A 26,765-nucleotide genomic window follows, 5' to 3' on the forward strand; every position below is an offset into this window, starting at 1 on the left:
CACCTAAGACGGACAAAAACGCTGCGGAGAACACTGGGTGAGTCGTCAGATAATAATTAATGTGAGGAGAGGGCTCCAGGTTAAAAAAAAAACGGAATTCTCCTTTAACACAGCAGAGCGGATACAACTTTATGTTCTTGAGCCTCTCGAGCACAATTTCATTTTAAATTGAGATGCAAATGAGTAACATGTTATGGGTGCAGAGGCAGATAGATAGCTTAGTAGTGAGAATGCAAATGTCAGTGTTGGAAAGAAAAGGACGGTCCAGTCACAGGTTAACATTACAGCTGTTGACAGGATCAACACTACAGCTGAAGCTTATATGTGTACAATCATTCAGTACTTCAATTAGACTTTACACTTTCACCATCATGACACATCAGTCATTCTTCCTGTGTTGCAATAGCCTTGTGAAAGAAACTGTATGGAAACATCAGATAAACGCTTACCGGTAGTTCAAATGCTCCAGGTACAGACGTTTAAGAGGTCAGTTACACGCAGCAAGCCTGGTGACAAAAACAACAGCATGGGGAAAGAAACAACGTGCCAATCCCAGGATTTGCCTCGAGATGCTTTGACTTTGAGATCAGCATGGATCTGAATATTTGGGAGTGTCGCCTCCTGAAGCAGAGGGTTTACTTAGTTACACCTGCAGCAACTCAAATCCTCAGCTGCCATCATAACTATCAAGTCACATGATAACATGTGGAGATACCTGCTATTAACGCATCATACCGTACTGTAGCTGCTACCATTACGTATGCCTAATGTTTAATTGTATGTTTAATTAGGTATATGCTATTTGCACCTGTACGTCAAATACGTCAAATTTAAAATGTTTAAGCACGTCTAAAGTATGCACATGACATGTGCACCTATGTGCAGTGAATATGCCAATGTCTCTGACTTGTCTTATCACTCTACTGCCTTATTGATTGTTGTGTCTCTTGTTGTTTTTGCACTCATATGCCCTGTTATATTTGTACTAGGGATGTTCATCAATTATCGAAAATCGATAATCGATCGTTAAGGATTGGAATCGATCCTGTGGCATTTGGATCGATTTTTTAATTATAAAAAAAAAAAAAAAAAAAAAGTTTTTTTTTTTTTTTTTTTTTTTTTTTTTTGACTAGGTTTGGGTGGAATTCGTTCCTCCTCGCCCCACTCCATTGCACAGCCGACTAACGTGAGGTGAAGCTTCATATAGTCTCTAGTTTTCTGGCTGGGCACGGGCCTTTGTGCCAACAAAACTGTTTTAAACATGGGAAATTCACACCGGCATGCGCCGGGGACAGCAGTGTTGGAGAGGAGACACATTGAAATAAAGAGTTCATTGAGGAGAACACGTTGTCTTTCGTATTTTCTGCCATAGGCATTCATTTTGTAAAAAAAAAAAAAAAAAAAATATTGAAAATATTGAAAATTTTCTAAGTATTAATAAAATCGATGATCGATAATTGATCGTTAATATTCACCGATTATCGATTTTGGAAAATTTTCAAAATGAACATCCCTAATTTGTACTATGTTGTAAACGGAGTCCACAGCACAAGAATTTCACACGTGATACTTGTACCACGGAGTGACAATAAAAATCTTGAATCTTGAATACCAAAGATCTCCAACGTTGAAAAGAGTGACACTTATTCTTACGAAAAATATTTGACAGCACAAAACACAAAGTCAAAATACGTCTTAAAGGAACAGCTCACCCTAAAATCCAAAATACATATATTCCCTCTCACCTGCAGTGCTATTTATCCATCTATATCGTTTTGTGTTAGTTGCCTGAGTTTTGGATATATCGGCCGCAGGGATTCTGCCTTCTCTCCAATACATGATGGCACCCGTCTTGTGCTGCTCAAAGTGCCAAATAAATACATTTGATAAACTCAACAGCAATGTCTCTTTCCAGAAATCATGACCCCGTTACTCAAGATAATCCCCAGACCTTGTTATGAGCAGTTTCATGGAGGAACTATTTTATTTTGACCCGAAGTACAGCCGCTAGCTGCTAGCTAACTCCTCCTACATGAGACTGCAAAAGAAAATAGTTGAAAGTACAAAGTCTGTGCAGTACTTTGAGTCACCGGGCGCCTGTGTGCTCCAGAAGGGTTGCGGCTACGCGAGGATGCGTTCCGTGAAGCAGCGCTGCTTCCCAGCAGGAGCCTTGCCTTTCACACCAGAATCACTGTTTTGCTCCACGTCTCGCTCTGTTTTGCCCAGCGCTGCCCTGCCCCCGCTCACAACTTGCATTGACTTCATGCCTGGCTGCTCGTGTCCAGCGCACTGCTGCACGCTTGAAAAATAGACCAGAAGCTGAAACTATGGCCGCAGCACGCGTGCAGCGTGGCTTCAGCGTGGCGTGGCGAGGCAAAGCGCTGCTTCAGCGTAGGATTGGCATATAGGGTGTGTTCAATGTTTAATCACTGTAAACCATGGCCTCAATAGAGAGCCGCAGGAACGAGTCCGGAAATCATCGATGCTAACAGTCCTGGTTCTTCACTGTTTTCGCCTATGGGAGTTTTGAATGGGTTTTTGGCGCGATGCTTCTAATAATCTCTCTGGGCAACGCTGGCTTAATCAAACGCGAACCAGTGTTTAGTAATATCATCTTCACACACGAGGACCACTGTTATGAGTTTTGAAGCTTTTACGTGCCGTTAAAAGGGCGGCTAGCTAGCAAACGGCTAAATGAGACTACACACTTGAGTCGATGGGGATATATACGTCAATAACGTCATCACTTCAAAGGACAAACACGGAAATTCTCTTTCCCTCACCTGGTTCATCCCGTTCAGCCCGGGGTAATCAGTGCACACATCAACAACAGTCCAGGTTGAGTGCTGACGTGACGTGGAAGCCTATGCGACAGTGTGTAGTTCTGGATTAGCTTAGCTCGAGCTTTTTACTTCTAGGGCTTGCATTTACGCTACAAATCTCATGAAAGTGGTCCTCATGTGTGAAGATTATCCGACTGAACTCTGGTTCGCGTTTGATTAATCTTGCGTTGCCCAGAGACCGTATTTGAAGCATCGCGGCAAAAACCCATTCAAAGATCCCATAGACAGAAACAGTGAAGAACCAGGAAGTCCGGGACTTCCGCGTTCTGACTACAAAAATACATCATCCCTGGACCTCTCTATTGGGGCTTATGTCTTAATTTGAAACCTAGCTTACTTCCTGTCAGCTGTTGTATTCGCAAACACTGCAACAGGAAGTAAGCTAGGGTCAATTTAGAATGTATATATGTTGTCAAGTTAAAAACATCTCTCCTCCAGCTGTGGGTCAGCAGTTGGCTCTCTCACCCTGTAGTATCTGAACCTACAGCTGTGGGTCAGCAGTTGGCTCTCACCCTGTAGTATCTGAACCTACAGCTGTGGGTCAGCAGTTGGCTCTCACCCTGTAGTATCTGAACCTCCAGCTGTGGGTCAGCAGTTGGCTCTCTCACCCTGTAGTATCTGAACCTACAGCTGTGGGTCAGCAGTTGGCTCTCACCCTGTAGTATCTGAACCTACAGATTAGGGATGCACCGATATGAAAATTTTGGCCGATGCCGATAACCGATATTAACATTGCTGTTATGGCCGATAACCGATATTTACCGATGTCAATATGATCTGTATAAAACCAAATTTTTATGATCATCACATTTTGTACATACTGAAAAACACATGTTAACACTGAATTTGAAAAGGTTATGCATTTCTTTATTTGCAAAGCCTTTGGAAAAGCCCATAAATCATAGATTTACTGCATTATTTCATATCAATGTGAAGAATTTGGCTGATAATGATAACCGATATTAACATTGCAACATCTGACCGATACCGATATGACCGATATGTTAAAAAATCGGCCGATACTGGCCGATACCGATATGATTGCCGATATATCGTGCATCCCTACTACAGATGTAGGTCAGCAGTTGGCTCTCACCCTGTAGTATCTGAACCTACAGCTGTGGGTCAGCAGTTGGCTCTCACCCTGTAGTATCTGAACCTACAGCTGTGGGTCAGCAGCTCGCTCTCACCCTGTAGTATCTGAACCTACAGCTGTGGGTCAGCAGGTCGCTCTCACCCTGTAGTATCTGAACCTACAGCTGTGGGTCAGCAGTTGGCTCTCACCCTGTAGTATCTGAACCTACAGCTGTGGGTCAGCAGGTCGCTCTCACCCTGTAGTATCTGAACCTACAGCTGTGGGTCAGCAGTTGGCTCTCACCCTGTAGTATCTGAACCTACAGCTGTAGGTCAGCAGTTGGCTCTCACCCTGTAGTATCTGAACCTACAGCTGTGGGTCAGCAGTTGGCTCTCACCCTGTAGTATCTGAACCTACAGCTGTGGGTCAGCAGTTGGCTCTCACCCTGTAGTATCTGAACCTACAGCTGTGGGTCAGCAGTTGGCTCTCACCCTGTAGTATCTGAACCTCCAGCTGTGGGTCAGCAGTTGGCTCTCTCACCCTGTAGTATCTGAACCTACAGCTGTGGGTCAGCAGTTGGCTCTCACCCTGTAGTATCTGAACCTACAGCTGTGGGTCAGCAGTTGGCTCTCACCCTGTAGTATCTGAACCTACAGCTGTAGGTCAGCAGTTGGCTCTCACCCTGTAGTATCTGAACCTACAGCTGTGGGTCAGCAGTTGGCTCTCACCCTGTAGTATCTGAACCTACAGCTGTGGGTCAGCAGCTCGCTCTCACCCTGTAGTATCTGAACCTACAGCTGTGGGTCAGCAGGTCGCTCTCACCCTGTAGTATCTGAACCTACAGCTGTGGGTCAGCAGTTGGCTCTCACCCTGTAGTATCTGAACCTACAGCTGTGGGTCAGCAGGTCGCTCTCACCCTGTAGTATCTGAACCTACAGCTGTGGGTCAGCAGTTGGCTCTCACCCTGTAGTATCTGAACCTACAGCTGTAGGTCAGCAGTTGGCTCTCACCCTGTAGTATCTGAACCTACAGCTGTGGGTCAGCAGTTGGCTCTCACCCTGTAGTATCTGAACCTACAGCTGTGGGTCAGCAGTTGGCTCTCACCCTGTAGTATCTGAACCTACAGCTGTGGGTCAGCAGTTGGCTTTCACCCTGTAGTATCTGAACCTACAGCTGTGGGTCAGCAGTTGGCTCTCACCCTGTAGTATCTGAACCTACAGCTGTGGGTCAGCAGTTGGCTCTCACCCTGTAGTATCTGAACCTACAGCTGTGGGTCAGCAGTTGGCTCTCATCCTGTAGTATCTGAACCTACAGCTGTGGGTCAGCAGTTGGCTCTCACCCTGTAGTATCTGAACCTACAGCTGTGGGTCAGCAGTTGGCTCTCTCACCCTGTAGTATCTGAACCTACAGCTGTGGGTCAGCAGTTGGCTCTCACCCTGTAGTATCTGAACCTACAGCTGTGGGTCAGCAGTTGGCTCTCACCCTGTAGTATCTGAACCTACAGCTGTGGGTCAGCAGTTGGCTCTCACCCTGTAGTATCTGAACCTACAGCTGTGGGTCAGCAGTTGGTTCTCACCCTGTAGTATCTGAACCTACAGCTGTGGGTCAGCAGTTGGCTCTCACCCTGTAGTATCTGAACCTACAGCTGTGGGTCAGCAGTTGGCTCTCTCACCCTGTAGTATCTGAACCTACAGCTGTGGGTCAGCAGTTGGCTCTCACCCTGTAGTATCTGAACCTACAGCTGTGGGTCAGCAGTTGGCTCTCACCCTGTAGTATCTGAACCTACAGCTGTGGGTCAGCAGTTGGCTCTCTCACCCTGTAGTATCTGAAGTAGTCTCTCTCCGTCAGCCTCTTGATGAGCGGGTAGATCTTGAAGTTGTTGAAGAGGTCGATGCTCTCGATGTCACAGAAACAGTCATCCAGGACTCCCGTCAACTAGAGGGAGCACAGCACAGAGGACAGGCAGGGCTTGGAATCAATATCACCTTGATCATAAGGACTTTTATTAATATATGTATACAGTATATCACGATATCTGCAAAATCATCTCAACGATGGCCGCTGAGTTTCCTTATTATAATTAATCATTCCAAGTTCCATCATTGGAAGTTGGAAACCCTCATTAGTGTTTTGCTTGCACCTGTGTTTACCCTGCCTTTTCAACACAAAATGGCCCCTGTGAAAAGGGCCTATAGTGTACCGCAGGTACAGGAGTGTGGAAAGCATGGCTGCTAACACTTACGGCTCGTGTAGGAGGCAAGCAAATGATTTTTTTAAATAGGTTTATGGTTATAGCATGCTTAGAATAAGGTATGTGTCTAACACAAGCTTATGGTTTAAATATGTTTATGTTATAGCATGCTTAAAATAAGGTATGTGGTTAACACAAGCTTATGAATGGGTTTTTTAAATGGGTTTATGGTTATAGCATGCTTAGAATAAGGTATGTGGTTAACACAAGCATATGGTTTAACTCATTCACCGCCAGTTTAGGACTGCCAATATTTAGCACAGGCCAAAGATTTTCATAATTGTTGGTCATCTTTCAAGACCCACAGTAAATTATCTATTAGCACCAGAGTGATTTGCAATACCTCAAAATGAAGATGTACGTCTCTGGGTTCACCAGGAAAAAGAAAGTGAGCTTTTAGCATGTTCTGTACTCTACTTATAGCCATTTATATACACCCTGTTTTCACCAAAAAGGTCTCTCTGAGAAAAGAAATTGCAGAAAATGGCATTTATGTACAGCACACAATCTCAGGCGCTCTCAATTCTTTTATTTTGAACTGTATTGACATCAGACATGTAAATATTATTCATTATGACACAAATGACAAAAAAAATATATATATATATATATATATGAAGTGCTTTTTTTACATTCAACAATACAGTTTGCTTAGTGTGAGTGAGTGTGCAGACAGACAGACAGACAGACACACAGACAGACAGACAGACAGACAGACACACACAGACACAGACACAGACACGCACACGCACACGCACACACACACACACACACACACACACACACACACACAGAGAGAGAGAGAGTTCTGTCCACAGCTGCTGCTCTATCGCACCTCCTCCCCCCGCAAATTAGCATAGGAGGGGAACACCTAACTGGTTTGAGATCAGCGCAGAGGATCAACCTCCTCTGCCTCTGCTCGATTTCCTCCTCTCGTTCGGGCTGGGACGAATGCTGCGGCACACACAGGAACGGGTCCGGCTTGGCTTTGGGACCAGGCGCTGCTGGAACCGGATTGATCATGTTCGTCACGGGTTTGACTAGGCAATCCAGGTTCGCCCTGCAGCAAGGCAGCAGTGCAGCGCGCCGAGGGCGTTTCAATGGCGTTTTTTCCTCTCTACAAGGAAGCGCGTTTCTCTGTTTTTCCTCCTTTCCTCCTTCTTTCTCGTTTCAAACACCAGCTGCGGTATGTGTTTGATAACGTGCTGTCGGCTTGACTTTGAGGTTAGGGACCTGTGTCTGTGTCACAGGCTGGGTAAGTGTTTGAACTAAGCGCTGCACTCATTAAAACAAAAACACGTCAAACACGTCATTGGCGGGGAGGGCTATTTCTGATAACACGTCAAAGACGTCTTTGGCGGTGAATGAGTTAAATAGGTTTATGGTTATAGCATGCTTAGAATAACGTATGTGGTTAACACAAGCTTATGGTTTAAATAGGTTTATGGTTATAGCATGCTTAGAATAAGGTATGTGGTTAATACAAGCTTATGGTTTAAATAGGTTTATGGTTATAGCATGCTTAGAATAAGGTATGTGGTTAACACAAGCTTATGAATGGGTTTTTTAAATTGGTTTATGGTTATAGCATGCTTAGAATAAGGTATGTGGTTAACACAAGCATATGGTTTAAATAGGTTTATGGTTATAGCATGCTTAGAATAACGTATGTGGTTAACACAAGCTTGGGGTTTAAATAGGTTTATGGTTATAGCATGCTTAGAATAAGGTATGTGGTTAACACAAGCTTATGGTTTAAATAGGTTTATGGTTATAGCATGCTTAGAATAAGGCATGTGTTTAACACAAGCATATGGTTTATGGTTATAGCATGCTTAGAATAAGGTATGTGGTTAACACAAGCTCATAGTTTAAATAGGTTTATGGTTATAGCATGCTTAGAATAAGGTATGGTTAACACAAGCTTATAGTTTAAATAGGTTTATGGTTATAGCATGCTTAGAATAAGGTATGTGTTTAACACAAGCTTATGGTTTAAATATGTGTATGTTATAGCATGCTTAGAATAAGGTATGTGGTTAACACAAGCTTATGGTTTAAATAGGTTTATGGTTATAGCATGCTTAGAATAAGGTATGTGGTGAACACAAGCTTATAGTTTAAATACGTTTATGGTTATAGCATGCTTAGAATAAGGTATGTGGTTAACACAAGCTTATGTTTAAATAGGTTTATGGTTATAGCATGCTTAGAATAAGGTATGTGGTTAACACAAGCTTATGGTTTAAATAGGTTTATGGTTATAGCATGCTTAGAATAAGGTATGTGGTTAACACAAGCTTATGGTTTAAATAGGTTTATGGTTATAGCATGCTTAGAATAAAGTATGTGGTGAACACAAGCTTATAGTTTAAATATGTTTATGGTTATAGCATGCTTAGAATAAGGTATGTGGTTAACACAAGCTTATGGTTAAAATAGGTTTATGGTTATAGCATGCTTAGAATAAGGTATGTGGTTAACAAGCGTATGGTTTAAATAGGTGTATGGTTATAGCATGCTTAGAGTAAGGTATGTGTTTAACACAAGCTTATAGTTTAAATAGGTTTATGGTTATAGCATGCTTAGAATAAGGTATATGGTTAACACAAGGATATGGTTTAAATAGGTTTATGGTTATAGCATGCTTAGAATAAGGTATGTGGTTAACACAAGCTTATGGTTTAAATAGGTTTATGGTTATAGCATGCTTAGAATAAGGTATGTGGTTAACACAAGCTTATGGTTTAAATAGGTTTATGGTTATAGCATGCTTAGAATAAGGTATGTGGTTAACACAAGCTTATAGTTTAAATAGGTTTATGGTTATAGCATGCTTAGAATAAGGTATGTGGTTAACACAAGCTTATAGTTTAAATAGGTTTATGGTTATAGCATGCTTAGAATAAGGTATGTGGTTAACAAGCGTATGGTTTAAATAGGTTTATGGTTATAGCATGCTTAGAATAAGGTATGTGGTTAACAAGCGTATGGTTTAAATAGGTTTATGGTTATAGCATGCTTAGAATAAGGTATGTGGTTAACACAAGCTTATGGGAGTGTGAAATCAGTGTTTGTGTAATCGTCACAAATGAGGACCACATTTATGACTGTTGAAGCGTTTTCCCAAAATTGTGTTTAAAAAACAAACGCATTCACACTTCACAAGTCATAAAAATGTCGCTGTTTCATAAACTTTTGTTAACCACAGATATTATTTCATGCATTTAACCTAAATTCTCACACAGAAATCCCATTGCCTTTTCCCCCTATGAACCAGCTGCGCAGGAACTTCTGGCTAAGCCTACAACAATACGTCATCCCTGTGGTACTCCATATACCACCAGGCCAAACTGTACCAGCAGAATGCCCAATGCACGGCGAAGAAACCTCTTCAAAATACTATAGCAAAGCACAGCACACCTGGCCACAGGAGCTGTTTAGCTCAAATTTACACAGTAAATTGAGTACACCTGTTCGTTTGGTCGGATCACGTTCTCAACACAAACTAACCTGTTTTCTTTTGGTCCGCACCAGAGTGTGATTACGGTGTTCACACCTGCCCAAACCAAACGCACCCAGGGGGAAACCAACCAGAGTCCCATTTAAGCGGACTGAAAACACAGGTGTGAAAACACCCTCAGTCAAACAGCTAGAAAAACACTAGCTGACCTCACCTCACCCGACCTCACCCTTAGCTTCTTGACTTTAGAGATTTGACTGAGCGGGCAGGAGCTCCTATTGTCTCTCCCAAATCTGGCTTCAAAATAATTGGCTCTCCCAAATCTAGATGAAGAACAACAGGCTCCTATTGCACTCTAAAGACATTCCCGCCCAACTTTAAATAACTTACCGGTAGTTTAGTTTACTCAACTTCCACAGTAAATGATAATTTTTAACATTTGACACTTGAAGATGAAAAACAAGTTAGTCCAGCGGACTCCAGCCTCTCTCCTCTCCGGTGAACTTTTCTAAAGAACAGCCTTTTGGCACAACTTTTCTTCAGTTTAGCTCAATTTATTTCACGAGTTTATTAATTCGGTCGCACACACCTGCCTTTTATGTTGATCCCCACGATAGTCCACACAGGTGATCATATCGCCCCCCCCCCCCCCTTCCCGCTGGACACCTTTGGAAACAATTTTGCACATACTGAAAAACACATGTAAACACTGAATTTTAAAAAGTTATGTATTTCTTTATTTCCAAAACATTTGGAAAAGCCCATAAATCACAGATTTACTGCATTGTTTCCTCTCAATGTGTAGAATTTGGCCAATATGATAACCGATATTACCACTGCAACAACGGACCGATGCCGATATATTAAAAAATGACTAACATCGGCCGATACCGATATGATTGCCGATATATCGTGCATCCCTAGTGTTGGAGCTATTGGTTGTTTTGGTGGTATTTAATAATAAACATTTATTTAGTTATTTTGTTATTTAGTTTTGTAGAATAATATTGCTAAATTGGGTTGAGTAGTATTAGTATAATTATTTGGTTAATTTGAGCACTTATTGAGCTTTTATTTTGAAGGTGCTGGCAGCTGGGGTGCATGCAGGTGAACTTACTTATATGGGCATACAGGTAGACTCAGTCAAGGCACCGGGAGGGGTTTATGGTTTTTTACCAGGGCAAGAGAGGCGGCAATCTTTTGTTTGTCTGTTTGCTTGGAAAATGGTGAATAAATCAACAGAAACGCTATGCCTGCCTGGACAATTGACTTATTTTTCCCTGCGTAAGATATGATTCATTCCTGGTGCCAGTGGCTTTGATTTTGAACATGTTTAGTTTTTTCTTTATTTTTTATTGTTTAACAAAGGACAAATAGCCACTACACAAGTAAAAAACCTCCCTTAAAGAAAGACATTTTGTTGATGGACTTTGGACTTTGATGGATTTGAAGTTTGGATCACTCACCTGTGAAAGAAAGAGGACTTTTGGACAAGACAAAAGACACATCTGGAGAGCCACGGACCTACATACAAAATCTATCCTACAGCATCGGTATGTGAACAAATTAACTCGGGAGGCTGTATAAGAAAACGGCTGCACTATTGGAGTGTTTGAGTCATTGTTTCACTGGATGAATATTGGGAGTTTTAATTGTCGGACTTTGGATCATGATGTGCATATTGCACAATACCTCCCTGGAGCATATCAATTGTTTCATTCACAAAATCTTGGATCTTGACTGTGCCCGTGCAACATAAGATGTTTCCCTGTATTTTCTCTGCTGCAAAGAAAGAGTGTGGAAAGTCAATCAGACTTAAAGGTTGTGAGACAAAGGAGACAAAATGGCTGACACTGCACTAAATGCCAGTAAGGAGATAAATCCTGATGATGCATCAAAAGAGAAGAGTGACAGTCAGTCTGTGCTCTCAAAACGGAGTACTAAGTTGACGGAAAAAGGCTTGGCATTCTATGTAAAAATGAGTCAAGAAAAGAGGTCTTTTGCCTGCAAACAAGCCAAGAAGAACATGGAGCAACTGCGTGTCTTGATGGAATCCACTGACAATGTTAAATCTGTGCAATCTCAGTTGGATAAATTCATTAATTGCTATGAGGAGGCTAAGGACGTGCATGAATGTTTCGTGAGTCAGAATCTACCGGAGGATGAAATTGAAAGGCAAAATAAATATTTTCATGTGAAAATGACCATGTTTCATAATTTTACTGAAGATGTAAAGATGTGGTTATCTGATGTTGGCCGGCCATATGTGGAATCAAATGCTGATATTGGACCTCCTGACATTAACCTTCAGCCACATGTTGAATCAAATGCTGCTATTGGACCTCCTGACATTAACCTCCAGTCACATGTGCAATCAAATGCTGATATTGGATCTGATATTAACCTTCTGTCACATGTGCCATCAAAGGACAATGATATTGAATCTCCTGACAATGACAATGATACTGGACGTCCTGGTAAATTAGTGTGTGATGATGAGATTAGCCCTGAGGACAGTGCTTCAAATATTTCAATGGGAAATCACACCAGATCTTACATATCCAGAACGTCATCTACATCTTCTGCAAGGATAAAGGCAGAAGCTGATGAAGCAGCACTTATGGAGCGCATGGCTGCATTACAAAAGAAACATTTATTGGAAGCCAAGGAGGAGGAACTAAGAAAGGAGAAGGAACAGTTTGCTCTGGAAACCGAACTGGCTGTAACCAATGCTAAACTTCATGTCCTTGAAATAAATTCAAAGTGTGGTTCTAAAAGATCTGACGGAATGAACTCATATCTTGAGAGGAGAAGTGGTCAAAAGACAAGCCGACTGAATCCTCATGCTGATCATTTTGTTCCAGGAAAAATAGTTTTTTTTAGTTTAGTTTTAGTTTATTTGTTTAGCACAAATTTAGGTACAAATCTGTGCAAGGTGGGAACGAAGCCTTTGCAGGCTTGTACAGAGTTCCACACCTACTCATATTAATTTCGTGACATGCAGGCTAAACATTCAACAACAAAAAAAAAACACAGAAAAAGAAAAGCTACATGTTAAATCAGCAAAACAGTGAAAACAAGATCATTTGCATCTGGAGCAAAAGCAAGAAGGCTAAGAGGAGAACAAAGTCTGTTCGAGAAAAGTTGTCAAAATCTGTCAGAGAAGGATGAGTACAGGGATCAGGAGGACAGTAGATGTTTCTTCAGGTGCTTTTTGAAAGCAGAATAAGAGGACATTGATCTTAGCGGTAGGCTTAATTCACTCCAAAGCTTAGGACCTCTAAAGGCGATGTTGAATTGGTGCCTTGAAGTCCGTGTGCGTGGTAAAAGTAGATTGTTATTGCTGTGTCTTGTTTGATATGAATGAATATTTGTGGTGGGAATGAACAAATATTGAAGGGTGACTGGAAGATCATGTTTCCTATATATAAACTTGTGTAGAAATAAACAGGTTTGATAAACATTCACTTTGTCAATGGGTAATATATTATACTTTTTAAAGAGGGGTGCCGAGGGAGCGTATCTATTAGAATGAGATATAAACCTTAGATATTTCTTCTGTATGATGCATAATTTGTTGAGATATGTAGGATAGGTTGCCGCCCAAACAATGTTGCAGTAATTAATAAATGGAAACAGAAAACTATAATATAAGGTTAAATGAGCTGAGGAGTGAATTAAGGGACAGACCTTCCTCAAAATGCCAAGCATTTTTGCAGATCTTTTTGAGACAAGGTCAATATGGTAAGACCACTTCAACCCGCTATCTATAATAACCCCTAGAAATTTAGTATGCTGAACTAATGCAATTTCAGCATTATTGATAATAATTTGAGCTAGTTCTATAGGGTAATATTTATTTACATTACAAAAGATCATGAAGTTGCATTTCTTGACATTGAGGGTTAATTTATTCGATTGAAACCATTCCGCAACAGAAGATAGTTCCTCGTTGACAGTTCTAATTAAGGTGTTGAAGTCTTCATGAGAAGCTATAAGGTTTGTATCATCCGCAAATAATACTGGAAGGAGTTTGGAACATGTCATGGCCATATCATTGATATAAATTAAAAATAATAAAGGGCCCAGGATTGATCCCTGCGGAACACCAAACAAAATGTGTGATTTCTTGGAAGAGAAACCAGCCAGATGCACATATTGCTCTCTGTTGGTAAGATAGTTTCTAAACCATTGCAGGGCAGTATCCTCCACTCCGTATCTATTGAGTTTGGCAATCAATATGTCATGACTGACCGTATCGAACGCCTTACTCAGGTCCAGGAAGACTCCAAGGGCAAATTTCTTGTTATCGAGAGCTGATGAAACATAGTTGACAAGCTGTATGAGGGCATGTTCGGTAGAATATTGTTTGCGAAAGCCATATTGATGTTTGTATAATATGTTGTTGATTGCTAGGTGATTAGATAATCTAGAGTAGATGAGCTTTTCCAAGATTTTAGATATGCATGGTAGAATTGAGATTGGCCTGTAATTACTGAATTCCTTGGAGTCGCCTGTTTTAAAGATGGGTATGACTTTTGCGATTTTTAAATCCTGGGGGACAATTCCAGTTTCAAGTGAAAGAGATAGGATATGAGTGAGAGGTTTGATGATGTAATCAATGGTCTCTCTAATGAGGACAGGTTTAATACCATCATGACCATGGGCTGTGTTTTTCAAAGACATGATGATATCACGGACTTCCTGTAATGTTGGTGGATCAAAATATCGGAGTGGAGGATACTGGCCCTTTATCATGAAGCAGGGGTCTATGTCAGAGTCCTTGATGTTAGACGCTAGTTCCGGGCCGACATTTACAAAAAAGTCGTTGAAGCCATTCACAATGGCATTAGGGTTAGAAATAATCCCCTTCTTACCATTCATCTCTATGGGGGCAGCTAATGGAGATTTAGTGCGATTCAGTAGGTGATTAATGAGGTTCCATGTTGTCTTGATGTTGTTAGAAGCTTCAGTAAATTGATTAGAATAATATATTTTCTTTGTTTTTTTTACTAAGGCTGTAAATTGGTTTTTACACTTCTTATAGGTTTCAATGTTCATGGGGGAGGGGTTAAGAATAGATCTCCTATAAAGTTTATTTTTTTTCCGGGAGAGCTTCTTTAATTCATCAGTTATCCACGGCTTCCCCTTAGAGGACTTATTTCTAGATTTTGAGCTCACCAAGGGAAATGAAGCATCTAATGCTGAATTAAAGGACTTTAAAAAAAGTTCATATGCTTCATTTACCTCTTGCGACATGATAACCTCATCCCATGTGATAGAGCCAATGGCTGACTTAAATTTATCAATGTTCTTACTAGAGAATTTGCGGTATTTAATTGGCTCATTCTTAGGATTACTAGACTTAGGAGAGTTGGAGTGGATAAATTGGTAGACAGGAAGATGGTCTGAGACATCACACATCAAAAGTCTGTTGTCAGTGGATCTCACCCTAAGGCCCAGGCTGTGACTGTCAGGCCTAAACAAGCTGCATTAACACAAACTCACATCAGGCCAGTGATGAGTAACCACCAAGCACAAATGACTCAAGTGGTTCATGATGCTCAACAAACAGGCCGTCAATCCCATCTGAACCTGGCACACAATGACACCCAGAATGATATTGTGAATATTATTCAACATCAGAATGATATCACTGCATTGTTGGTTCAGCAAAATCTAGCATCTGCTCTGCCAATGAGAAATATCCCTGTGTTTGATGGTGACCCCCTTCAGTTTCAATCCTTCATAAGAGCCTTTGAAAATTGTGTGGAAGGAAAAACTGACAACTTGAGTGACTGCTTGACATTCTTGGAGCAGTACACTAGGGGGCAGCCAAGAGATCTTGTTAAGAGTTGTCAACATCTTCCCTCTGCTCAGGGATACCTAAGAGCTAAATCTCTTCTTGCTGAACATTTTGGCAATGAGCACAAAATTGCTTCTGCTTACATGGACAAGATTCTCAACTGGCCCCTCATTAAAGCAGAAGATGTTCAAGCACTGCAATCATTTTCTCTGTTTCTTCGAGGCTGCTCCAATTTAACACAACAAATCATACATGAAGGAGTTGGACATGCCATCTAACCTCAGAAACATTGTGATGAAACTTCCTTATAAACTAAGGGAAAAATGGAGAAATGTTGCATGTGATCTGCAGGAGCAAAGGGGATCCAGACCAGTGTTCACTGACCTTGTGACCTTTGTTGAGAAACAAGTTAAAATTGCTTCTGACCCACTTTTTGGTAATATTCAAGATGTACAAGCTACCAGTCACAGTAAAGTCTCCAATGTCAGTCATGCAAAGCAAAGGAGAAGTGGAAGCACATTTGCCACCAGTGTCACCACAGTGAAGGATAGGAATAAAATGTACCCTGATAATAAGATCAAGTCGTCTTCTGCCCAAAGCAACATCAAATGTTTATTTTGTCAACAAAACACTCACTCACTGGATAAATGCTCACAATTCAAGTTGAAGCTGCAACGGGACAAGATAAATTTCATAAAGGAAAATGGAATTTGTTTTGGTTGCTTAAAGGTTGGTCACACAAGCAAAGACTGTAGGAGTCGTTTGGATTGCAGTGTGTGTCATCTGAAGCATCCATCAGTCCTCCACATTGAGGAAAAGGATAAAAGTACATCCTTTAAAGCAGCACAAGAATCGGTGAGCCCTCCACTGGATGTTTCCTGGACAATCTCAGACATGTGGTCATATTGGGGCCGGTGACGAGGACAATGCTGTCTTCTCCATTGTTGCAGTTAAAGTGAAAAGCCAGATGAGTAATACAGTTGTGCACACATATGCCTTTCTGGATCCTGGGAGTTCAGGTACATTCTGCACTGTTGATTTGGCAAAGAGACTTGGGCTAAGAGGCAAACCAGCCAACATTTTGTTGAGAACAATGGGTCAAAAGAAGATTGTAAGCACCACCATACTGTCTGGTTTGGAAGTATCTGGCATGGAAACAAATGATTTTATTGAGTTGCCTAACACCATAACTCAAAAGACTATGCCAGTGTCAAGGTTGAACATTCCACAGCAGGAGGATGTTGCAAAATGGCCTTATTTGAGCAACATAAAGCTTCATGATGTTGATGCAGAGGTTGATTTACTCATTGGAACCGACGCACCAAAAGTGATGGAGCCTTGGGAGCTGATTAACAGCCAAGGTAAAGGACCTTACGCAGTCAGAACAAGAGTCGGCTGGGTAATCAATGGACCACTTCGTGGTGGAGACGGCAGAGTCAAGACTGGCTGCTCTGTTGTTACAACAAATCGAATTTCTGTGGAACATTTGGAAGAAATGCTCATCAAACAATACAATCATGATTTTAATGAAAGAACATCGGATGAGCAATTGGAAATGTCAAGAGAGGACATTAAATTCATGAAGACAGTGGAAGGTACAACAGAGCTGAAAAATGGACATTATTGTATTGATTTGCCTTTTAGAGAAGAAGATCCTGTTTTGCCAAATAATCGTTCTGTCGCAGAACAGCGCCTCCAAGGCCTGAAGAGGAAATTTGACAGGAATGTGAAGTACAAGGAGGAGTACACCTCATTTCTCAGTGACATGTTCGTCCAAGGCTATGCTGAAATATTACCCACTGATCAGTTAAAGCAAGATGATGGAAAAGTGTGGTACATCCCCCATCACGGAGTACATCACCCCACCAAGGGAAAGCTAAGGGTTGTGTTTGACTGTGGCGCCACATATAAAGGAACATCACTGAACCACCAGCTCTTGCAGGGCCCTGATTTCACCAACTCTCTTATCGGGGTCCTCATTCGATTCAGGAAAGAGCCTGTGGCAGTCATGGCTGACATCCATGCCATGTTTCATCAAGTACAAGTGCCTGATAAACATGTGAACTTCCTTCGCTTTCTTTGGTGGCCTCATGGCAACACTGAGCTAGAACCAGTGGAACATCGAATGAGGGTACACCTGTTTGGAGCTGTATCGTCCCCAAGTTGTGCCAATTATGCCTTGAGGAGAACTGCAGAGGACAATGCATGTGATTTTCCTCCTGAAGTCATCAGCACAGTCAACCATAACTTCTATGTGGATGACTGCCTGAAGTCTACAGCCACAGAGGGAGATGCAATTCAGATTGTAAAGAGCTTGACTGCACTCTGTGACAAAGGTGGATTCAGTCTCCAAAAATGGGTGACAAACAGCCACTCTGTGTTGATGTCTATCCCAGTTGACATCAGAGTGACAGAGATGAAGGAACTGGACTTGGACACAGACCAGCTTCCTATGGAAAGAGCGCTTGGACTGCAATGGTGTGTCGAATCCGATACGTTCCGGTTCAGGGCTTCAGTACAGGAACGGCCACAAACCAGGAGAGGTATTTTGTCTGTGGTCAGCTCACTGTATGACCCATTAGGATTTTTGGCCCCGTTTACCATGACAGCCAAGCTAATGTTGCAGGAGCTCTGCAGGAGAAACTTGAAGTGGGATGAGCAGGTTTCCCCCTCCTTCTCCAAACAATGGTCTGATTGGCTGAATGACCTCCAAAAAATGAGTGGATTCAAGGTGGAGCGTTGCATTAAACTCCAGGACTTGGGAACATCTGTAGCAGCACGGATCCATCATTTTTCTGATGCCAGTCAAGTTGGCTATGGCACAGTGTCTTACTTGAGACTGGAAAATGCTGATAATGTGCATGTTTCATTTCTTGTGGGAAAGGCCAGAGTTGCGCCCCTGAAGCAAATCACCATTCCTCGTTTGGAGCTCACGGCAGCCGTTCTCGCTGTCCGAATGGATGGAATGCTTCAAAAGGAGCTGCAGTGGCAGCTGGGGAAGTCGGTGTTTTGGACCGATAGCACGACTGTCCTCAAGTACATCAGCAATGAAACTAGACGCTTCCATACATTTGTTGCCAACAGAGTCTCTGTTATTAGAGAAGCCACAGACATTGACCAATGGAAGTATGTGGGCACTAAGGTCAATCCCGCAGATGAAGCATCCCGTTGATTGAAAGCAGAGGAATTTCTCACATGTGGAAAATGGATTAAAGGCCCAGAGTTCCTCTATTTGGCAGAAAAGGAGTGGCCTATATCTGACATGGATTCAGCTGTGATTGCTGATGACCCCGAGGTCAAAAAAGAATCAGCAGTCTACGCCATTGTAAAGCACTCAGAGGATTCCACAGGCCATCTCATCAATTACTTTTCATCATGGAGGAAACTCAAAACATCCGTTGCCTGGTTCCTCAAGCTTAAAATAGTTATTTTGCTTCTGAGCCAAAAGAGAAAGGAGCTTAAAGCTGCTGAGAGTGACAACCAAGCAGGAGTTAAACGTTCTCTTGAACAGAAACTTCAAAGGTTCAAAGCCACACTTGGAGAGAAAGGTTTGACTCCAGAAACTTATGATGAAGCAGAAAAAGCCATCATTCGTTTTGTTCAGAACAGCAGGTTCAAGAATGAAATTGACTCACTAAAACACGGCTCAGATAATGTATCCAAGGACAGTCCACTGTACAAGTTGGATCCTATACTGGAGGATAACTTTCTCAGAGTTGGTGGTCGTTTGCATAAATCGGCCTTACCATCAGAAACCAAGCATCCTGTTATTCTTTCAAAAGACCTGCATGTTTCCCAGCTCATTTTACGTCATATCCATCAACAGCTTGGACATGTTGGTAGAAACCACATGCTGAACAGACTTCGACAGAGACATTGGATAATTAAGGCCAACTCTGCTGCAAGGAAGACAATTACAGAATGCATGGTGTGCAGACGTTACAGAGGGAAACTTGGAGAGCAGAAGATGGCAGACCTACCTGAGGAGAGGGTTATGCCAGACAAGGCTCCTTTCACTGATGTGGGAGTTGATTATTTTGGCCCCCTGGAGGTGAAAAGAGGAAGAAGCCTTCTAAAAAGGTATGGAGTGCTTTTCACCTGTCTGACCAGTCGTGCAGTGCACCTTGAAGTGGCACACTCCCTTGATACAGACTCTTGCATTAATGCTGTGCGGAGGTTTATTTGCAGAAGAGGACCTGTGTCAAGTTTAAGGTCTGACAATGGCACGAATTTCACTGGAGCAAACAAAGAGTTAAAGCGAAGCCTGGCTGCTTTAAACAATGAGAAGATCCAAAATTTTGATTTTTTTTCTTTTTTTTTCTCTGAAATTCTTACCGAGGTCCGGACCTCGGTGACCTCATAGCTAGATACGGGCCTGGTGTCAACACTCTCATTCTGTGTGATTGAACAAATCTGTAAAACACGTAGAGGAGGTGAAATGGATCTGAAATTTTTGAAATCTGAGTGCAAATGGATTTTCTCTATGAAGACACTACACCCTGATGGTCTCAATGAAGAATTTTCCTTGTCATGTTTCTTATGATGTTTCTCATGATGTTTCCAATATTCTCTGTTACTCCCTCTCTCCATAGGTCTTGATCCTACAGCCATAAACACATGTGTGTATATGGAATATGTATAGAATACTCTTCAGTTGTTTGTACATGATATGCATTATAATGCTGGGTATATTTGCTGTGTATATTTGCTGTATATATTTGTGTAGTGTGGGTTCTCTGCTTGCAGCTTGTTTCTGGTAGGCTCAATGCCCTGATTGAATCATTGATGTGCTGCCCCAGCCATGACAGACTCCTCCCTGTGGCTTCAAACCTACTTAAGCTCGTTACAAGCAGCTGATACCAGGGCTGATGATGGTCTGAGGGCCGAAATGTTCTCTTTTTTGTTGTATCACCTCACTTTTGTTTTGCACTTTATGGTGAATTAAAAGCCAAGTTTTTTTGCATCCATATGCCTCATCCTTTGGAAAGTGTGCGAGCCTTTTTCTCTCAATGTTTGGACTATCTACCTGGCCTGACGCACCTTTGGTAACCATTTAAAGCCTGAGTTAGAAAGAGCGCAAACTTCCTCTGCCACTATTGATCTCCTGAAAGAAAATACAAAATATTGGAGGGACGATCCAGAAGAAGACGGTAATGTAACATTAAGGATACCAACTGCCATAAAACACCAACGAGAAGAAGGGAAGAGATAATGTCATCATTGATGATTTAACTGATGTCACTCTTGACATAATGATGTCACTGTTGAAAGTTGGTGATTTCACTTATGATGTCATACGTATGATGTCATCACAATTACCACGAAGAGGGAACAGACAGACACGACCGATCACATAATCTCCCCCTCGGCTTCGCCTCTGGCAGAGATACATTTCTGACTGAATCATGGAACACAAGATCAGATCCATCATAGACTGAAAACCTTCTGGTCTAAAGAGTGCCTTGTTGTTTATTTACACACCATAAATATGGACTCCAGGTCTGTTTGATGCTCCTGGACAGACTGATCACTGGTAACCTCTGACCTCTCCTGGTGAGCTCTGGGGGGGAAACAAAACATGTGATATTAGGTCATAGGTCTGAGGCCATATTATCACTCACACACACACACACACACACACACACACACACACACACACACACACACACACACACACACACACACACATACACACACACACACTTCCGCAAGCAGTCCGCTGTCCAGGTGTTATGTCGAGTTTTGCACAACGGCCAGGCAGCAGCAAAACGCATCCCCACCTAACGGGAACATATTGTAATGATTTATACAGAAAGATAACTGTTTAAAAATTATATAATTATTTGGGTAGATGTGACCCTTCTGTTTTTTTTTTTTTTTTTACACTTTAATTTTTATTGAGTTTCGTTTTCTGAACATGTATACAGTACATATATGGGACAAGACTTATACAGAAAGGGACATACATAATTATAAGGAAAAGAAAATGACAAATAAAATTACTGTTTGGTTGCTACTTTCTTTTTTTCTTTTACATCCAGTGAGTCCGTGAATCGTCTTCTTGTTTTATCAGTTATCTTCGTCGCTGTTTTGTGATTTGAATATTGTCCATTTCTCCCATTTTTCTTCCAGTTTTTGTTCCTGTAGTCTTAGTCGATAAGTCAGTTTCTCCATGCTATATATTTCTTCTATTATACCCCTCCATTGCCCTTGAGTCGGAGGTTCTACTTTTCCCGACTTCCTTGTGACAGCTTTTTTACTAGCTATTAACAAGATTTTGGTCAGATATCTATCTCGTAATCATATTTTCTTCAGTGAAGTTACACAGATATAGTACACTGTAACTCTTAGGGATATCATATCTTAGTATCTTCTGTATAGATTTATGAATCTCAGACCAATACAATGTTAACTTGTAGCAATTCCAAAATATATGAGTGTGATTTGCATCTGATGATCCACATTCTCTCCAACATTGTACAATTGTATTTGAATATTTACTCTTAACCTTGGGCGTGATAAAAAAACGTATCAAGTTTTTCCAAGAGAACTCTCTCCATACCCGTGAACTGGTGGATGTTTGGTGTATTGTCCACATGTTTTGCCAATCCTCTTCAGAGATTTTTATATTGAGCTCTGACTCCCATTTCTCTTTGATATATTCAGTTGAATTCTTATTTGTCTTCAATGCTTGGTATAACGCAGATATAATTCTGATGTTATTATTATTATATGCATTAATTATAATTTTGATCACACCAAACACTCCTATGGAGGGATCTCCCTTGATTTCCTTGTTATAATAATCCCTTAGTTGTAGATATCTGTAAAATTCGTTTTTCTCCAAATTGTATTTATCTTTTATATTCTGAAAACTCTCCAGCTGCCCATCATTCACTAACGTACACCATGCTGTGATTCCCTTCGTTACCCACTGTTTAAATCCCTTATCGTAATCGGCCGGTTTGAAATTACTATCAAATGATACCCATTTTAACAAATTTATATCTTTTTTTATTCTATATTTTTTAATTATTCTAAACCATATTTCCAATGTGAATGATGTAATTGAGTCAATTTGATTTCCAGTTTTTTTTATAAACTCCCTTATCTCCAATAATGGTCTGGATAGGATAGGCACTCCCCCAAACTCATTTTCCATTTCTTTCCATTTTGCCGTATAATTTGGCTTGCACCAACAAACTATATATCTTAACTGGGCTGCATAAAAATAATCTTTTAAGTTTGGGAGAGTCATGCCTCCTTTATCTTTCGGCAGCTGGAGAGTTTCATATCTCACTCTGGGTTTTTCCCCCCCCCCCAATAAATCTTGAAATTACCCTGTCCCAAGTCACAAATTGGGTTAGGGGGACATCTACTGGCAGTGACTGGAAAAGGTAAAGAAGCCTGGGTACAATATTCATTTTAATTGATTCAATCCTTGAGCTAAAGTCCAGCGGTAAAGTTGACCATCTTTCAATGTCTTTTAGAATTTCTTGGTTTACCTCGTTATAATTTGCTTTATATAATTTAGATATTCTTTTGGTGATGTTGACCCCCAGGTATTTTATTTTCTTGAGATTCCAGTTGAAATTAAATGATTCCTTAATCAGTTCTGATGGTGTATAGTTAATTGTTAATACCTGTGTTTTTGTTACATTAATTTTATATCCTGACAGGTGCCAATATACGGATAACCAAACACAGATAATATACCATGATATACTTACCATATAGTGCCAAATGCTTCTAAAAGCTTCATCAATGCAGGAAGTGATTTATTCGGTTGCTCCAGGAAGGCGATGACGTCATCCGTGAAGAGCTCAATCTTATGTTCCGTGTCTTTTATTTTAACTCCTTTAATTTCTTTGTTTTCACGGATTGCTTGAGCTAAGGGTTCTATGAAAAGAGCGAATAGACTTGGAGAAAGGCAACATCCTTACCTCGTCGACCTCTGTAGATTAATTTTGTCTGTCAAACTTCCATTTATTTTAAGCCTGGCTGTGGGTTGTTGATATAATGACTTGATACATTGTATTGATTTCTTATTAAATCCAAACCGTTCTAACACTTCATATAGAAATTTCCAATTTACACAATCGAAGGCTTTTTCTGCATCGATACTTATTAATACAGTACTATGTTTATTCTTTTGGGCCTCATCTACAATATGTAAAGTTCTCCTGATATTGTCTTGCGTTTGGCGTTCTTTTATAAATCCTGTTTGATCTTCTTCTATCAAATCTGCTAAAAATGTATTCAATCGTTTAGAAATAATTGCTGTATATATTTTGTAGTCTACGTTTAATATCGAGATTGGTCTGTAACTACTACAATGTTCTTTATCTCTACCTGGCTTGGGAATGACTGTGATTATTGCTTCAGTCCATGATGGTGGTATTTTGTTGTTTTCAAGTGTATAATTGAAAGAGTCCAGGAGTAATGGTGCCAGCTCATCCCTAAACATCTTGTACCACTCCGCGGGGTAGCCATCGCCACCTGGAGATTTATTATTTTTTAGTTTACTTATCGCATCCATCACTTCCTGCATTGTGATATTGGCCGTCATTGTATCATTCTGTATATTTCCAATGGATGACAGATCCAATGAGTTCAAAAATGCTTTCATTTCTTCTTCATCTGCAGATGGGGGTTGTGTATATAGGTCTTTGTAGTATCTCTGAAAGATTTTCTCTATATCTTCTGGTGCATATTTCAACTCGTTTGTGTTGGGTTCCCTTATTTTACATATACTATTAATTGCTTGTTGTTTACGGATGCGTTTGGCTAATAATTTAGTAGCTCTTGGTCCCACTTCATAATACTTCTGTTTCATAAACATGTTTCTTCTTTCAATTTCCTCTATCTGTATGTCATTTATCTTGGCTTTCAAGGTCTTAATTTGTTGATATACCTCTTCATCTTTTGTATCCTGATATTCCCTTTCCAATTCTCTCAATTTTCCAGTATCACTTTCATATGCCGCTGCTTTAGCCTTTTTTAGACTAGCAGTTACAGCCAATAATTTGCCCCTGATGACCGCCTTCATGGCATCCCACATTATCGTTGGGTCCACTGCTCCATTGTTATTTTCTTCTATGTATCTTTTTATTTCTGTCCTTATCATCTCCTTTCTTGTTTCATTATTTAATATTCCCATGTTGAGTCTCCATACTGTATGTCGTTTCCTGTTGTTTAGGCTTAATTTCAAATAGAGTGGGTTATGGTCCGACACATCTGCTCCTCCAATTCTACATTCCTCCACTCTGTGTCTATCACCTTTATTAATAAAAAAATAATCTATCCTTGAATGGACTTTATGAGCAGCTGAGTAATGAGTAAAATCTCTTTCCAAAGGATGAAGTGTTCTCCATATATCTATCATCCCCATCTCTTCCAATGACATATTTACAAACTTTGTTAGCTGCATTTTTGTTTTTTTACGACTCGTTGTGTCATTTATGTGGTTCATAACGACATTGAAATCCCCGCCACAAACCAAGGTTCCCTCCGTTTCTGCTGCTATGACATCAAAGAGAGATTTAAAGAAACATCTATCACTCTCTGGGGGCGCATATACATTTATCAGTGTTATTGGTTCATTTTCTAATCTTCCTTTTACTATAATAAATCTGCCGTCTTTGTCTTTGAATTCCTTTTCATAATCAAATTGTGTTGTATTAGATATTAATGTTGCAACCCCTCTTCTGCGTCCCCCTTTGTATGAGCTGAAATATGAATTCCTATATCCGTATCTTTTTAACTTTCCATGTTCTAATTGGGACAGATGGATCTCTTGGAGGAATATAATTTGTGCCTTCTCCTTTTTTAACTTAGTCATAACCCTTTCTCTTTTCACTGGATTATTTAGACCATTCACATTCAGCGACATTATCTTGATATTGTTAGTCATCCTTATATTTTCTCACTCTTTGAATATATGCTCCCAAACAGTTTAGAACTACACAGCCATAGACATTGACAAACTCAACATAGACACTTAACACAGAGGACTTCAACATATGGGGTAACCTCCCCAATTCACCGTTGGTGTGTGTGGGGGAAATCCTCATCTCAGAGGGCCCCTCTCTAGACCTAGGACTATAACTAGTGTGAGTCCCCAGTATCTAGTAATGTCCAACTTAAACTCAACCTATGTAACTAAACCTCAATCAGTCGGTTCTGAATGTGATATAATGTAAAGAAGTCTGAAAAAACAATAACAAAAATCAGATATTCCCACTACGGATCTATTTACCCATGTTATTGACACTCTAGTGTCTAGTCCGGTTCGTACTGTAGGTAAGGGCAGTTACGTTGATTGAAAAAGTCTAGCTCCTTATATATTATCTTCAGCCCTTCTCTGTCTCTTCATCATTGACTTTGATTTTCTCCATACCTGTGTTTTTCCCGATCCGCTGTAGTTAGCAAAGCAATAATCTATTTCGACTGGAATACTTGTAGCTTCTGTTTCACCCGCCGCATCACATCCTGGCTCCGCTCTTTGGACTGCTTGCGCTGCTCTTGCGCTCCTCCTCCGTTCTCCTCCGGTTGCCCGTGCGCGCTGCCTCCTCCTGGAACGTTCACCGTGTACCCTCTCGCCTTCACGTCTCGTGTAGCCTCCCTGGCGTCTCCGTATGTCTTCACTCTGTTGTTCCAGTGGATCCGCATCCTGTCAAATGGGGTCTGGAAACGTATCCCGTTTTCTTTCAGTACTTTTTTGATGCTCATATATGCCTTCTGCCTCTGGACAATTTCAGTAGCATAATCATGGTCAAAGTAGATTTGCTTCTCCCCCACACATATCTTCTTCTGCCACGCTTTCTTCAGAACCATTTATTTTACCTCAAACTGGAGAAAGTTGATGACGATTGATCTGGGAGTAACACCTGGTCCCGGCTTTTGATTGAGCGCTCGGTGGGCTCGTTGTATCTGAAGTTGAATCCCCTCTGGCAGGTCTAGCTCGGTAGTGAAGAGCTGCTCCATGTATTTGCTAGCAGAGTTCCCCTCCGTGTCTTCAGGCACGCAGAATATTCTGATATTGTTTCTCCGTGACCTCCCTTCGAGATCGGTTACCTTGTCTTGCATCTGGCGTGCCCGCTCTGCTACCTCCAACAATGACATGTTTGCCTCTACTTGCCAATTCTCCAAGTCAGATACGCGCACCTGTGCTTCCTCCATGCTCGTCTTTTGGGCCTGTATCTCGTTGCTGTTTTCCGTGAGTTTCCGGTCTACCTCTTGTCTAAAATTGGCGATTTCTTCTTTAATTTCTTTCTTCAGTTCGTCTTTGAATGTGGTTAGTTCGTTTCGTAATTCCTGTTTGAGCT

The 26,765-nt window shown here is 41.0% G+C and overlaps 1 protein-coding gene across 1 annotated transcript in view; it reads right to left on the reverse strand.

The window, feature by feature from the left end:
• Nucleotides 1–26,274, reverse strand: part of LOC310775954 (ERO1-like protein beta) — a gene marked incomplete at both ends in the record, with an annotated part of 72,609 nt that extends 46,335 nt beyond the window's left edge. Inside the window, 2 exons of the mRNA XM_083636076.1 lie at nucleotides 5,734–5,853; nucleotides 25,897–26,274. Of these exons, the coding sequence (XP_083492202.1) occupies nucleotides 5,734–5,853; nucleotides 25,897–26,274 (498 nt within the window). The remainder of the gene's footprint in view (nucleotides 1–5,733; nucleotides 5,854–25,896) is intronic.
• Nucleotides 26,275–26,765: the final 491 nt, after the last annotated feature.

Source organism: Poromitra crassiceps (assembly GCF_964638095.1).
Source record: "Poromitra crassiceps genome assembly, chromosome: 4".
NCBI lineage: Eukaryota > Metazoa > Chordata > Actinopteri > Beryciformes > Melamphaidae > Poromitra > Poromitra crassiceps.